The sequence below is a fragment of the Microtus oregoni genome, unplaced genomic scaffold, assembly GCF_018167655.1.
Source record: "Microtus oregoni isolate MIOR12 unplaced genomic scaffold, Mior012 000000F_ref0000247, whole genome shotgun sequence".
Lineage (NCBI taxonomy): Eukaryota > Metazoa > Chordata > Mammalia > Rodentia > Cricetidae > Microtus > Microtus oregoni.
Genome location: NW_024543059.1, coordinates 36,424,764 through 36,441,145, shown reverse-complemented (window position 1 = coordinate 36,441,145; position 16,382 = coordinate 36,424,764). Strand labels below are relative to the sequence as shown.

The window sequence follows — 16,382 nt, the reverse complement described above, 5'->3', positions numbered from 1 at the left end:
ACATTGGTCAGCTAGCATTTGCCCTGATCTAGATTCTATGTCTATGGCTTAGTAGCCTTTAAAAGCCTGATGAGGCTGCTGACTTGCAACAGTTGGCAATGAATTACATCTGTCAAGTAATCTCATAACAGATCTGTGGTTGATTATTTTATTGTTGGTTCTCTCTAGGCTTTGCCTACCTCTTCCGGTCAGGACCTTTAAGGTTCCAGGAAGATAATGCATGAAAAGACTTTATGTTTTAATCTGTTTTCCTTTTTCCTCTCTTCCTACTCTAGCTGCTTGATTTTTATTGAAGATTTATTATTTTCTGCTGTCTTTTTGGTTTCCTTCATTTCCACCTATGCAGAAGCAGGCTTACCTATCACTCTTGCAGACAACATCTTGAGTTTTTTCTTCATGGTCCCACTGCTGAGTGCTGACTTGACCTCCTTCTTTGGCATCCTAGCAGTAAGGAGGTTGTCCCAGGAGCAAGCAGACTACCCATTCCCTGAATCCTTCCCTAGGCTGAACATTTGACAGAAGCAACTATTTTCATTTCAAAACTGAGTCTCCTATCTAAAAGTCACTATTCTGCAAACTCACCTAATTTGGTTACTATTTTTATGTTTGTTGCTTAGTCATGGTCTGTGTTTGCAAAAATAAAATAGCTCTGATAAACAGATAATGCTACAGCACTGACTCACATTGCTTGGTGTTACCAACCTTCTGGCTGCAAGAAGCATTAATAGGGAAGAGGAACCATAGGGATTGGTATGATCAAAGGATAAGAGATAGGTGCCAGGCTAGATATGAGAACAGTCTTGTGAAGAGTACGACACAAAGGAGTGATACTCATCTACGCAGATACAGATATCAGAAACCACAGCTCTTTCTTCCCCTCTTGACTGTCCTTCCTCAAACACCAGTCTCTTTGCAGTTTCTGAACTACAGATGAGTTTCATACTGATGGCGGAACTGGGGGATGCTTCTATTTGCCACAGATCAGTTCACCATCTCCTGTAGGCAGAATGGAGGCAAGGTAAGATGATTTTTGTTTTGAGACATTCTCCCTAAAGCTATTATCTCTTTTTCTTAGTCTGTGACCACTGAGGTGGATAAATCAAGGAGCCTCATGCATTTCTGCAGAAACAGGAGTCTTGAAATTCTCCATGCCAGCTTCGTGGGTTGGCAGACTGGGAGTGTGGGAGATTTGAAGTCAGTGAACCAAGGCAGTGCCCTCTCCTTGTACTTTCTCCCATTCTCCTCTCACCCCAACTACTCACACATGTTCCTATTGTGAGCATTCTGCCACTTTCCTCAACATGGCAAGCATATAGATACAGGCACTGTCTCTAAAAGCACAGTTTTCTCAGTATCTTATCTCAGCCACAGTGTTCCCCCAATGGAAAGTTTCCATTCCCTTGTATATTTCTGTCTCAGTAGAAAACAGATGGTCTAAAAATGAGGGACTATGAGGAACACAATTAACTATAATTTATCAATCAATTTAGGGAAAGATACATGAGATGTTAGACCCACTTCCACCCCTCAAATAACATGGAGAGTGGAGTTTTATCAACTGTCATAAAGTAAAAGTCATCTGACCCCAGAGCTGGCTATTGCTGTGATTGGAAAAGTACCCATGCTCTGTCCCAGGCATTCAATACTGATTAATTTTTGTTCTTTGATCTTTTTAGTTATGCATACAATGCGGCCTGCTTAGTCTCCCCAACCTTCTCAACTGTTCCTCCATCTCTATTGATCTCCCTTTCTACCAGTTCCTTTTTGGGATTATGATTTTCACTTTTGTTTTGAAACGTTTATCTTGTATGCCCATTTGGTGGTTTGAGCACCTGGTTCATTTACTTGTGGGAACCCCATCAAAGGCAATGATATCTCCTCTCCTTGAATCAGTTGTAAGTCAATTATTCAGCTGGGAGCGGTAATTCTTTCAGACTCTATTCTTCATCCATGCCTGGATGTTGATTGGAATATTGTGTAGAATATGTGTGTACATCCCCACCTGCTCTGAGTCTGTGACTGGAAGGACCGTGTCTTGTTGAGAAGATGTCATTTTGAAGCTCTTCTCTTTATTTTTCTTGCTCTTACATTCTTGCTCGTCTTCCTTTTTCAATGTTACCTGGACCTTAGAAAAAAGATACAAATGATTTCCTTAGAGGTAAACTATCAACCTTTACCTCTTTCCAGTAGCTTCTGATGCCATTATTCTCTTTTTAAAAACTATTTGCTTCAGAGAGAAGCTTCTCTGATTAAGGCTGATTGTAGTATCCATACATAAGTATAAACATAACTATTTATAGAGCAACTCAGTGCTATCAATTTACTTCAACAACTGAATTCAGTTTCACCATAGGGCATATGATCTTCCCAATCTTGTGTTTTTGATCTGATTTCCAGCACTAGTCAAGTATTGCTTTATCAGGAGCGGGCCTCAAATTCAATCAGAAAGCAGTTATTTCCCCCATAACTATACTGGCATTATTTCACAAACGTATACTTTCTTCCTGGAAGGTTGGTGGATTGTAGGATTAATAGCTGTGTAAGATCATAGATGTTTGCCCCACGGGAGCATACATAGCAATTTCTGGGATTGTGGAAGCTAGCCTTAGCAGGGAGGAAGATTCCACCTTGGTACTAGCTGGTTCTGTGTAATTTGTACACTCAAGGTATGGGGTGCCTTCAGCAGAATGGTCTGAACACATAATTATGATGAAAAAACAGAAGGAATAAAAAGAATTTGTATCATTTTGGGAGCCTTGGGGAATCCTTGACCAACAACTCATAAAGAGATAAATCATGTCTGGTAGGTTATTTTGTTTAACAGCCCATGGATCCTCAAAACATCTTCTTCCAGGTTCATAATGTAGCCTTCTACAACCCTCTTTCTCAAAAATAATGTGTTGTTATAAAATATTATATTTCTGTATGCCCTTTATTTTGATCAATCCTCTTTTTTAAAATTTATTTATTTATTAAAGATTTATGTCTCTTCCACACCACCACTTCCCATTTCCCTCCCCCCTCCCCCAACCAATTCCCCCTCCCTTGTCAGCCCAAAGAGCAATCTGGGTTCCCTGACCTGTAGGAAGTCCAAGGACCACCCACCTCCGTCCAGGTCTAGTAAGGTGAGCATCCAAACTGCCTAGGCTCCCACAAAGCCAGTACGTGCAGTAGGATCAAAAACCCATTGCCATTGATCTTGGGTTCTCAGTAGTCCTCATTGTCTGCTATGTTCAGCGAGTCTGGTTTTATCCCAGGCTTTTTCATACCCAGGCCAGCGGCCTTGGTGAGTTCCCGATAGAACATCCCCATGTTCTCATTATGTGGGTGCACCCCTCGTGGTCCTGAGTTCCTTACTCGTGCTCTCTCTCCTTCTGCTCCTGATTTGGATCTTGAGATTTCAGTTCGGTGCTCCAATATGGGTCTCTGTCTCTGTCTCCCTTCACTGCCTGATGAAGGTTAATATCCAGGAGGATGCCTATATGTTTGTCTTTGGATTCACCTTCTTATTTAGCTTCTCTAGGAACATGAATTATAAGCTCAGTGTCCTTTATTTATGGCTAAAAACCAAATATGAGTGAGTACATCCCATGTTCCTCTTTTTGGGTCTGGCTTACCTCACTCAGGATAGTGTTTTCTATTTCCATCCATTTGTATGCAAAATTCAAGAAGTCCTTGTTTTTTTTACTGCTGAGTAATACTCTAATATGTATATATTCCATACTTTCTTCATCCATTCTTCCATTGAAGGGCATCTAGGTTGTTTCCAGGTTCTGGCTATTACAAACAATGCTGCTATGAACAAAGTAGAGCATATACTTTTGTTGTATGATAAGGCCTCTCTTGGGTATATTCCCAAGAGTGGTATTGCTGGGTCCAGGGGTAGGTTGATCCCGAATTTCCTGAGAAACCGCCACATTGCTTTCCAAAGTGGTTGCACAAGTTTGCATTCCCACCAGCAATGGATGAGTGTACCCCTTTCTCCACAACCTCTCCAGCAAAGGCTATCGTTGGTGTTTTTTATTTTAGCCATTCTGACAGGTGTAAGATGGTATCTTAAAGTTGTCTTGATTTGCATTTCCCTGATTGCTAAAGAAGTTGAGCATGACCTTAAGTGTCTTTTGGCCATTTGAAGTTCTTCTGTTGAGAATTCTCTGTTCAGCTCAGTGCACCATTTTATAATTGGGTTGATTAGCCTTTTAAGGTCTAGTTTCTTGAGTTCTTTATATATTTTGGAGATCAGACCTTTGTCAGTTGAGTGGTTGGTAAAGATCTTCTCCCAGTCAGTGGGTTGCCTTTCTGTCTTAGTGACAGTGTCCTTTGTTTTACAGAAGCTTCTCAGTCTCAGGAGGTCCCATTTATTCAATGAGGCCCTTAATGTTTGTGCTGCTGGGGTTGTATGTAGAAAGTGATCTCCTGTGCCCACATGTTGTAGGGTACTTCCCACTTTCTCTTCTATCAGGTTCAGTGTGTTCGGACTGATATTGAGGTCTTTAATCCATTTGGACTTGAGTTTTGTGCATGGTGATAGATATGGGTCTATTTTCATTCTTCTACAGGTTGACATCCAGTTTTGCCAGCACAATTTGTTGAAGATGCTCTCTTTTTTCCATTGTATACTTTTAGCTCCTTTATTGAAAATCAGGTGTTCAGAGTTTTGTGGGTTAATGTCAGGGTCTTCTATTCGATTCCATTGGTCGACTTCTCTGTTTTTATGCCAATACCAAGCTGTTTTCAATACTGTAGCTCTGTAATAGAGTTTGAAGTCAGGGATGGTAATGCCCCCAGACGATCCTTTATTGTATAAGATTGTTTTGGCTATCCTGGGTTTTTTGTTTATCCATATAAAGTTGATTATTGTCTTCTCCAGATCTGTGAAGAATTTTGATGGGATTTTGATGGGGATTGCATTGAATCTATAGATTGCTTTTGGTAGAATTGCCATTTTTACTATGTTGATCCTCCCAATCCAAGAGCAGGGGAGATCCTTCCATTTTCTGGTGACCTCTTCAATTTCTTTTTTCAAAGACTTAAAGTTCTTGTCATATAGATCTTTCACTTCCTTGGTCAGAGTTACCCCAAGATATTTTATGGTACTTGTGGCTATCATGAAAGGTGATGCTTCTCTGATTTCCCTCTCTGTTTCCTTATCCTTAGTGTATAGGAAGGCGACTGAGTTTTTGGAGTTGATCTTGTATCCTGCCACTTTACCAAAGGTGTTTATCAGCTGTAGGAGTTCTTTGGCAGAGTTTTTGGGGTCGCTCATGTACACTATCATATCATCTGCAAATAATGAAAGCTTAACTTCTTCCTTTCCAATACGAATCCCTTTGATCCCTTTATGTTGTCTTATTGCTATTGCTAGAACTTCAAGCACTATATTGAAGAGGTATGGAGAGAGGTGACATCCTTGTCATGTTCTTGATTTTAGTGGGATGGCTTTGAGTTTTTCTCCATTTAATTTAATGTTAGCTGTCGGCTTGCTGTAAATAGCTTTTATTATATTTAGGTACGACCCTTGGATCCCTAATCTCTCCAAGACCTTTGTCATAAAGGGGTGTTGAATTTTGTTGAATGCTTTTTTAGCATCTAATGAAATGATCATACGTTTTTTTTCTTTCAGTTTATTTATATGGTGGATACATTGATAGATTTGCGTATGTTGAACCAGCCCTGCATCTCTGGGATGAAGCCTACTTGATCATAATGGATAATTTTTCTAATGTGTTCTTGGATTCGGTTTGCCAGTATTTTATTGAGGATTTTTGCATCGATGTTCATGAGTGAGATAGGCCTGTAGTTCTCTTTCTTGGTTGAGTCTTTGTGTGGTTTTGGTATCAGGGTAACTGTAGCTTCATAAAAGGAATTTGGCAATGACTCTCCTGTTTCTATATTGTGAAGTACATTAAGGAGTATAGGTATTAACTCTTCTTGGAAGTTCTGGTAGAATTCTGCATTGAAACCATCTGGTCCTGGGCTTTTTTTGGAAGGGAGATTTTTTTTTTTGAGACAGGGTTTCTCTGTGGTTTTGGAGCCTGTCCTGGAACTAGCTCTTGTAGAAGGAAGGGAGATTTTTGATAACAGTTTCTAGTTCTTCGAGACTAACAGTTCTATTTTGATCGTTCACCTGGTCTTGGTTTAGCTTTGGTATTTGGTACTTATGTAAGAAAATGTCCATTTCTTTTGTATTTTCCAGTTTTGTGGCATACAGCCTTTTGTAGTAAGATCTAATCAGTCTCTGAATTTCCTCTGTTTCTGTTGTTATGTCCCCCTTTTCATTTCTGATCTTATTTATTTGCTTGTTCTCTCTCTGTTGTTTAATTAGTTTGGATAGGGGTTTGTCGATCTTGTTTTTTTCTCCAAGAACCAACTTTTTGTTTCATTGATTCTTTGGACTGTTTTCTGTGTTTCTATTTTGTTGATTTCCACCCTCAGTTTGATTATTTCCAGTCTTCTACTCCTCCTGGGCACGTCTGCTTCTTTTTTTCCAAAGCTTTCAGGTTTGCTGTTAAGTCCCCGATGTATGCTTTCTCTGTTTTCTTTAAGTGGGCACTTAGTGCTATGAACTTTCCTCTTAGCACTGATTTCATAGTGTCCCATAGGTTTGAGTATGTTGTCTCTTTATTTTCATTAAATTCAAGGAAGACTTTAATTTCTTTCTTAATTTCTTCCTTGACCCAGGTGTGGTTCAGTAGTTGACAGTTCAGTTTCCATGAGTTTGTCGGCTTTCTGGGAGTAGTATTGTTGTTGCCTTCTAACTTTAATCCGTGATGATCTGATAAGACACAGGTGGACACTGATATTTTTTTGTATCTGTGGAGGTTTCCCTTGTTTCCGAGTATGTGGTCAATTTTCGAGAAGGTTCCATGAGCTGCAGAGAAGAAGGTATATTCTTTCCTATTTGGGTGGAGAGTTCTATAGATGTCTGTTAAGTCCATTTGCTTCATTGCCTCCAATAATTCTCTATTAGGTTTCTGTCTGATTGACCTGTCCTTTAAAGAGAGAGGTGTATTGAAGTCTCCTACTATTAGTGTGTGTGGTTTGATGTCTGCCTTGAGTTCTAGTAATATTTCTTTTACATAAGTAGGTGCTTTTATATTAGGGGCATAGATATTCAGGATTGAGACGTCATCCTGATGAATTGTTCCTGTTATGAGTATAAAGTGACCATCTCGATCTCTTCTGATTGATTTTAGTTTGAAGTCAGTTTTGTTAGAAATTAATATGGCCACACCTGCTTTTTTCGTAGGACCATTTGCTTGAAAGACCTTTTCCCAACTCTTTACTCTGAGTAGATGCCTGTCTTTGTGGTTGAGATGTGTTTCTTGCAAACAGCAGAATATTGGATCCTGTTTTTGTATCCAATCTCTCAGCCTGTGCCTTTTTATAGGTGAATTGAGACCATTAATATTAAGTGATATTAATGATCTGTGGTTGTTTACTCCGGTTATTCTTATTGGTTTTGCTAGTAGAATTTGTGTGTCTCCCTTCTTTGAGTTGTGCTGGTGAAGGGTCGCTAGATGCCTGAGTTATTGTAGGCAGAGTTGGCAATGTTGGATTCCTTGGGTTGTGATTTTCCTTCTATTACTTTCTGTAGGGCTGGATTTGTGTCTATGTATTGTTTAAATTTGTTCTTATCCTGGAATATCTTGTTTTCTCCATTGATAGTGAACAATAGCTTGGCTGGGTATAGTAGTTGTGTTTGCATCCATGGTCTCTTAGCTTCTGCAGTACCTCTATCCAGGACCTTCTGGCTTTCATGGTTTCCATAGATAAGTCAGGTGTAAGTCTGACTTCTTTATGTTACTTGGCCTTTTTCCCTCACAGCTCTTAATATTCTTTCTTTAACCTGTGTATTTTTTGTTTTGATTATTATATGGCGAGGGGATGTTTTTCTTTGATCCAGTCTGTTTGGTGTTCTGTATGCTTCTTGAATATTCAAGAGAGTATTTTTCTTTAGGTTGGGAAAGTTTTCTTCCATTATTTTGTTAAAGATATTTTCTGGACCTTTGAGTTGTGACTCTTCTCCTTCTTCTATTCCTATTATTCTTAGGTTTGGTCTTTTTATTGTGTCCCATATTTCCTGGGTGTTTTGTGATGAGAATTTGTTGACTTTGCTGTTTTCTTTGACCAGTGCATTTATTTTCTCTATGGTGTCCTCAGAATCTGAGATTCTTCTATCTCTTGTATCCTATTGGTTATGCTTATTTCTGTGGGCTCTGCTCGTTGACCTAGATTTTCTATATCCAGCTGGTCCTCAGTCTGTGTTTTCTTCCTTGCTTCCATTTCAGTTTTCAATTCTTGAACTGTTTCCATTACCTGATTGATCGTTTTTTCTTGGTTTCCCAGGGTATCATGTACGTATTTACTCGTTTCTTCAAACTTTTTGTTGTACCTCTCATCCATTTCTATAAGGGCATTTTTCACATGTTGTTTTTAAGGGACTCTATTACTTTCATAAAGTCAATTTTTTTCCACTTCTTCTGTGTTAGCGTGTTCAAATCCTTCTGTTGTAAGATCATTGGGTTCTGGTGTTTTCATGTTGTTTTTCAGCTTATTGGGTTAATTTTTGCCTTGGTGCCTGCCCATCTCCTCCTTTCGATGCTATCTAATGGGTCTTTTAACACCAGATCAGGTTTCCCTGCTGACCAGGGGCTCCTCTTACCAAATGCCCTCCCTCTATTTCCTGGCTCCTGCTGGGGGCCAAGATCCCTCTCACCCCTCAGAAGGGTCTTCAGGAACAGGACCCAGCTCCTCGTTCACCAGGGGCCTTGCCAAGCAAAGGGCTAATACTCTGCAGGCCAGTTGCCAAAACAGAGAAACTCTCGCTGCCCTCTGCCCTGAGCTCCTGACTCAGTGCCGTTACAGGCTAAACTGGGTGATCCCACTGCCCCACGGAAGGGAGGGGGAGTGAAGCAGGCTCCTGGGCACAAGCTGGGATGGGTCTGGGAGAGAGAGGTTGCCACAGAGGAGGAACAGCCCTGGCAGAGGGTACCTGCCCTCGCAGACTAAATGGGGGGTCAAGGGGGTCGGGGAATGCCCCTGCCCCATTTCCTGTGTCCCGCTGTGGGTCCAGAACACTCTCTCCACTCAGAAGGATCTTCAGGGGCAGGACCAGGCTTCCCGTTCGCCCATGGACCTCGTCAATAAACGTTCTACCACTCTGCAGGCCAGGCCCCAAAAAACCTACTTGATTTAGTAGTAGTGGAGTGATCTGCTCTCAGTGTGGGCTTCACTGTTTCGTGCTTGGCCTATCCCGCATCCGCTGGGGCCTGCGCGAGGGGGGGGGTCTCCAATGCTCGGGGCCTGCGTGCTGGAGGTCTCCACCGCTGATCAACCCTCTTTATGTATCTTTAGTTACCTATTTCTCCATCACCCCTCCTTCTTTCCACCATATATCCCTTTCTATACTGCTTCCATTAAGGCATCCATACCTAAAGACCTCTTTCCAAAATTCTGCCTCCCACAGGTGACTCAAGTAGATCACACAAAATTAGAGATCTGAAACTAGGATTTACATTTGGAGCAGAATATTTGGAATTTTCTTTTTTGTCATTCCTGGATTCCCCCCCCAAATATAATTATTTCTAGTTTCAGCCATTTACATGGAAATTTCACAACATAATTTATCTTTACAACTGAAGAAAGTCCTATTGTATATATGTACAAATTTTCATTGTCCCCTCCCCATCAGTTGATGGGCATTTAGGTTGATTGCTTATCCTAGTTACTGTGAGTAGAATAACAGCAATGACCATGAATAGTGAAGGACGATATTTAGTGGCATATAAAATACTTAGGGTACATGAGAAGGCATGGTATATTAATGTTCTCTCTAAGTTAAAATCGCTGTTGCTGTAATGAAACACCATGATCAAAGGAACTTGGGGAAGTCAGGACTTATTCAACTTTTTCCTTTTTCTTTTTTAATTGATTTTATTGATCTATACATTTTTTCTCTGCTCCCCTCCCCTCCTTTTCCCTCCCCTTCAACTGTCTCCCATGGTCCACATGCTCCCAATTTACTCGGGATATCTTGTCTTTTTCTACTTCCCATGTAGATTAGATCCATGTATGTCTCTCTTAGAGTCCTCATTGTTGTCTAGGTTCTCTGGGGTTGTGATTTGTGGGCTGGTTTTCTTTGCTTTATGTTTAAAAACCACTTATGAGTGAGTACATATGATAATCATCTTTCTGGGTCTGGATTACCTCACTCAATTGATACTTTCTAGATCCATCCAATTGCCTGCAAATTACAAGATGTCATTATTTTTTTCTGCTGTGTAGTACTCCGTTATGTAAATGTACCACATTTTCCTTATCCATTCTTTGATTGAGGGGCATTTAGGTTTTTCCAGGTTCTGGCTATCACAAACAATGCTACTATGAACAAAGTTGAGCACATGTCCTTGTGATATTACTGGGTCTTGAGGAAGGTTGTTCCTTAATTTTCTGAGAAATTGCCATACTGATACTGGCATCCAAAGGGGCTGTACAAACTCTCTCTCCCACCAACAATTAAGAAGTATTTCATTTACCCCACAACATCTCCAGCATAAGTTGTTATCAGTGCTTTCGATCTTGGCCATTCTTGAAGGTGTAAGATGGAATCTCAGAGTTGTTTTGATTTGTATTTCTCTGATGACTAAGGATGTTGAACATTTCCTTAAGTGTCTTTCAGCCATTTTAGATTCTTCAGTTGAGAGTTTTCTGTTTAGGTCTGTACTCCATTTTTTATTGGATTGTTTGTTCTTTTGATGTTCAATTTCTTGAATTCTTTGTATATTTTAGAGATCAATCCTCTGTCTGATGTGGGGTTGGTGAAAATCTTTTCCCATTCTGCAGGCTGCCGTTTTTGTCTTGTTGACTGAAAAAAGGATGCATATTTAACAAATGGTGCTGGCATAACTAGATATCAACATGTAGAAAAATGAAAATAGATGTATATCTGTCGCTATGCACAAAACTCAAGTTTAAATGGATCAAAGACCTCAACATAAAGCCAGTCACACTGAATCTCATAGAAGAGAAAGTGTCAAGTGCACTTGAACGCATTGGCACAGGAGACCACTTCCTAACTATAACTCCAGTAGCACAGACACTGAGAGAAACAATTAATAAATAGAAACCCCTGAAACTGAAAAGCTTCTGTAAAGCGAAGGACAGGATTTGTTCATCTTATACATCACACTTCAACATCAAAGGAAGTGAACATAGAAACTCAAGCAGGACAGGAACCTGGAGGCAGTAGCTGATGCAAACCCTACAGAGAAGGGATGCTTATTGGTTTACTCCATAATTGTGGCTTGCCCCAATCTGCTTTGTTACAGAACTCTGGACCACCAACCCAGAGATGGCACTACCCATAATGGGCTGGGCCTTTCCCACTAATCACTAATTAAGAAAATGCCCTACAGGCTTGTGTCCTGCCTGATCTTATGGAGGAATTTTCTTAGGAGAACCTCCCTTCTCTCTGATGATGCTGTCTTGTGTCAAATTGACATGAAAGTATAACTGTTCTATCTCACTTTCTGAGGAATCACCACACTGATTTCTATAGTGATAATTTCAGTTTGCATTCTCACTAACAACAGTAACTGAATGTTCCTCTTTCCCTATATATATCTTCATCAGTATTTCTTGTTCTTTGGATTCTTGATGATAGCCATTCTGATTCACATAAGATGGAATCTCAAAACAGACTTAATTTTCATTTTCCTGATGGCCACTGATACTGAACCATTTCAAAATGATAGGAGATATTCATATTTATTCTTTGGGGAATTTGTCTGTTCAAATCTAAGTTCATTCATTAATTGTTTTGCTTCTTAGTCTTCTACTGCATGTATAACAAAAAATTGTGTTGTTTTTGCTTCAGTCAGGTATCTAATCCTGTCTTCTTTAAGTTCATCCAGGTGTTTATTCAAGTCCTCTTTGAATTCCTCGACCTCCGGTGCATGCTTTTAATTTTTCTTTGAATCCTATGTCTTGAATTTCATCTAAATTGTATTCACTTGGGATACATACTATAGGATTTAAGATCTTTAGGAGAGACATATTGTCTTTATTTTTCATATTATTTGTAATTTTATAATGTCACCTGAGTATCTGGAGTTTGGTTCTCGGTTATCCTCTTTTGGTATAATTTTTTGACAAACATTTTGGAGTCTCCAAGTGGGTTGTGGACGACATACTTTGGGGGCATCCCAAAGGAACATTGTTTGGCCGAGGGAGTATCTTTTTAGGGACCTGTGAGTACCTGCAGAGAAGACTAAGGTGGGGTATCTAGCTGGATAGAGGGTGTAAACGAGGATAGTGGTTTCGATCAGGATGGGTGTGACACTTGGTTGGCAGTTACATATTCTCTCAGGATGTAGAACATTATCTTTTTGTGCTCTTCCAGCTCTAAGATATTTAAACAGAACTCTGTTATTTGGGGGATAGGTTTTACTTTGTGGGTAAACTGACACATGTGCCTGTATCCTTTAGCATCAGCATCTGTTATGTGACATCTACTCCTGACACTCATCACTGCATTTTATTATATAGGTTCATTCTTTTTCATGCATATTTTGAATGCCTCCATTATTGGAATGTATATATATTTTTGTAGATTAAGGAAAATCCTTTATGATTTAACATTATATAAACATATAATTATTCTTCTGTGCTTTAGTCTGCATCTGAGACACATTCTTTGCTCAAAGGATACTGAGAAGTAGTCTCTAAACTGAGTTCCAGAGGTCTCCAAAGTAAAGATCTTTTATCTCTCTCTTACTTGTCCTTCCTTCCTTCCTCCCTCCCTCCCTCCCTCCCTCCCTTCCTTCCTTCCTTTCTTCCCATCTTGTAGAATTGGTACTCCACAAGTAAGCTGCCATATCTGGAAGATGGTTTCTGTTATACGCTGTCTTCCCTGTAGATGTTTCTGTGTCAAATCCCTATATTCAGCCAGTTGTCACTTCTTTCCTTCTTTTTATTTTTCCATTTTTTTATGCTTCAAGAGTGTTAGAAGTTCAGTTAATCTCAAATCAGTGTCTAAATTCTGTGTTTAAATTTTTTTCAGAACATCAATATAGTTATTTCTTGAACATTCCTGGGTTGGAAAAGACAAAGGCTATCATTATCTATCTCTTAGCATAAGCCATTATTTCAAACTCACTAGATCTTTTCACTGACAGAACCCTAAGCAACAATGTTTTATTCCTTTTCTGTGTGTACAATATTTGCAAAAATTTAATCAAAATAAATAGCTATTGTTGGGTTTATGATTAATTCATATATTTGTTTAGTGAGAATTCTCAATTACTCACCAAGTCTCAATAGAGAGATGGACACTTGTGATTTAGCAGCAGGCAACAGAAAATTTTCTGATGACTTCAAAAGCTTTTCTGATTTCCAGTATCAAATCTGAAATGGAGACAGGGACTCTTTAGACTGCATGTCTGGTTCTTTTCTTACTGGTCTTAATTAGACTTGGCATTTCCATTAAGACTCTCATTCATGTTTCCATTTTTTCCCAGTTGATATCCTTTCCCTGTCAGGACTGAGAGCAGTGATGGCCATAATTCTAGTTTCCAAGTTCCTGAGCCAGAGAAGAACCAGTATTAGGATAGAGAGAAAGTAGGGTTCAGAGTTCCATTTCTTTCTGACACAGCCCAAGACACTGAGTGTCTATATTGGGGTCACCAGATACTCTCAGGTCATTACAGGACATGGTTTGTTGATAGCCCAAATCAATTACAAGCTGGATTTAAATGATGTCTCCAGAAATATCTGTTTTCATAGTTTACTCAGTCTCTACAATCCTCTTACCCTCTCTATGAACCAGGCCAGTCATTTACCCAGAGCAAAATGGTACTGAGAAGAAGAGAGAATGTAGTATATGTTCATATCTTGTTTTTTTTTCCAGGAACACTACTGGAGAGCTCCTAAGAGTGGATGCAAACATCACAGACTGGGGGACTAACATCACAACAGTGAATGGAAGAAACCACACTGAAATTCCACTTTGTGCCATCATATACTGTACCATGACCTTCCTTTCCCTCATCATTGCCCTGGTTGGGCTGATTGGAAATGCCATAGTGCTGTGGCTTCTGGGCTTCCACATGCAAAGGAATGGCTTCTCTGTATACATCCTCAACTTGGCTGGAGCTGACTTCCTTTTCCTCTGCTTTCAAATCGTACAGAGCCTTCATATTATATTGGACACACTCTACTCCAAGACCATTGACATTCCTCTCTTTTCTTTTGTTGTATTAAACATTGCTTATCTTTGTGGCCTGAGCATGCTCAGTGCCATAAGTATTGAACGAAGTCTGTCTGTCAGGTGCCCCATCTGGTATCGCAGTCAACGCCCAAGGCACACATCGGCTGTCATATGTACCCTGCTTTGGTTTTTGTCACTGCTGCTAAGCATCCTGGAAGGGGAAGAATGTGGCTTCCTATTTGATAGTCTTGGCCATGGTTGGTGTCAGACATTTGATTTCATTACTGCTGCATGGTTAATTGTTTTATTTGTGGCTCTTTTAGGGTCCAGTCTGATCTTAATGGTTACCATCTTTTGTGGCACACACAGGATCCCTGTGACCAGGCTGTATGTAACCATTGGGTGCACAGTGTTGGTCTTTCTGCTCTTTGGTTTGCCCTATGGAATCTACCAGTTTCTCTTAGAATGGATTGAAAATTTTAATTATGTTGTGCTTTGTGATTTTTATTCAGTGACAATATTTCTGTCATGTGTTAACAGCTGTGCCAATCCTATAATTTATTTCCTCGTTGGCTCCGTTAGGCATCGTAGGTTCCAGTGCAGGAGTCTCAAGCTACTTCTGCAGAGAGCCATGCAGGACACTTCTGAAGAGGAAGAATGTGAAGAAGGGGTTTCTTCAGAAAGATCTAGAGAAACAAAAACAGTCTGGCAGCGATTGAGATCTGTTTTAATCAGGCAGAAGTAGCCTTGAACATGGCTTTGTGTTTATTAGTTTGTGACATTTTCATCATATTGTTTAGTTGACAAACCAAGTTTAAATCAATTGAGAAAGTAGTCAATCTTGTGGAAGTTGATTTATACTGGACTTGTTATACAAATACTGACTTCAGCATTTCTGGAGCTGTCTTACTCAGGGCTTTAACATCTTCTTTTGATGGAACTCCTTGGAAGCTCTCTGGGGTCCAGGAGAGCTGTTTACCACTATTGACAAATGCCTTTTTCATTAGAAGGAAAATGTAATAAAGAACACCATGTATTTGGTCACTGAAGGTGATAGTGAGTTAAATCTATGCTATATTTTGAGAAAGTTGCAATTTCTGATTTTTGTTTTTTTTTTTAAGGTTTTAAAAGAAGCTTTTATTTAATTTTTGTAATGTGCATTTTAGGAAACAAAGCACAAGAAGGTAAGAACAAAGTCACCCAGCTGCAAGCAGCTCATCTTGATGAGTCCTAGATTCAAGTGTGAATACATTTAGGTAATTGAGGTTATACAGTATATACTATGCCTTCTACCACACTGTAAATACTCACCAACTATTAACCCCATGCTCCATGAATAATTTTATAACCAAGCATGCACCACACCATCTCCATCTGCCAGACAAAACTGCAATCCTATTTTTCTTTGCAACAAAAATCTCATAGAAGATAAAAATGGCAGTGGCCCTCATACTGGTGAAACAACAATTAGAATTCCGCATTCCTTCAATGTTCAGCTCACAAAGAAACACAAAGCAACAGACCATACTAAGTACAGCATTTCTAAGTTTTATACAGATCTATATACTAAAATATGAGGAAGGTGGTGTGTTCCTGCTTAATGTATTTCTATGGATTAGTTGGAAGATTCACCTATGGCAGGATTTCTTAGGACATCAATTTCAGCACAATATTGCAGAGCTCACCCTGTGAGCCTCCTTCTGCCCCTCTACAGTCAGCCAAGCAACATGAATGAACTCACACTGTCTGGATATGACTCAACAATTCTATATTCAAGTGGAACCTTTTCTGTCATTTCTACCATGCTCACTAGTTTTTAATCATATGCTCTCCTTTAGGTCAATTATAAAGTTCAGATATTGTGGAATAAACTTTGTGCACAATAAACAAAAGCATCCTACCTGAAAGGCACATATAGATTACTGGGTACAGTTATAACTGTTTTCTAGATGTGGTGGTACTATCAAAGAGCACTTTTCTCTTCTGCCCTCTTCTGTGTATAACTCCAGTTCAGGATGACGTGAGTGACAGTATCACAAAGACAGTATTATGTTCCACTTTCTCTTCTATCAGGTTCAGTTTGGTCAGATTTATATTGAGGTCTTTAATCCATTTGGGCTTGAGTTTTGTGCATGGGGATAGGTATGGATCTATTTGCATTCATCTACATGTT

The 16,382-nt window shown here is 39.6% G+C and overlaps 1 protein-coding gene across 1 annotated transcript; it reads left to right on the top strand.

Annotated features, from left to right (window-relative positions):
- The first annotated feature begins 1,007 nt into the window (after positions 1 to 1,007).
- LOC121460131 (mas-related G-protein coupled receptor member X2-like) lies at positions 1,008 to 14,954 on the top strand. Its single transcript, XM_041670357.1, has 2 exons — positions 1,008 to 1,018; positions 13,910 to 14,954. The coding sequence occupies exons 1-2, from the start codon at positions 1,008 to 1,010 to the stop codon at positions 14,952 to 14,954; spliced, it is 1,056 nt and encodes a 351-aa protein (XP_041526291.1).
- Positions 14,955 to 16,382: the final 1,428 nt, after the last annotated feature.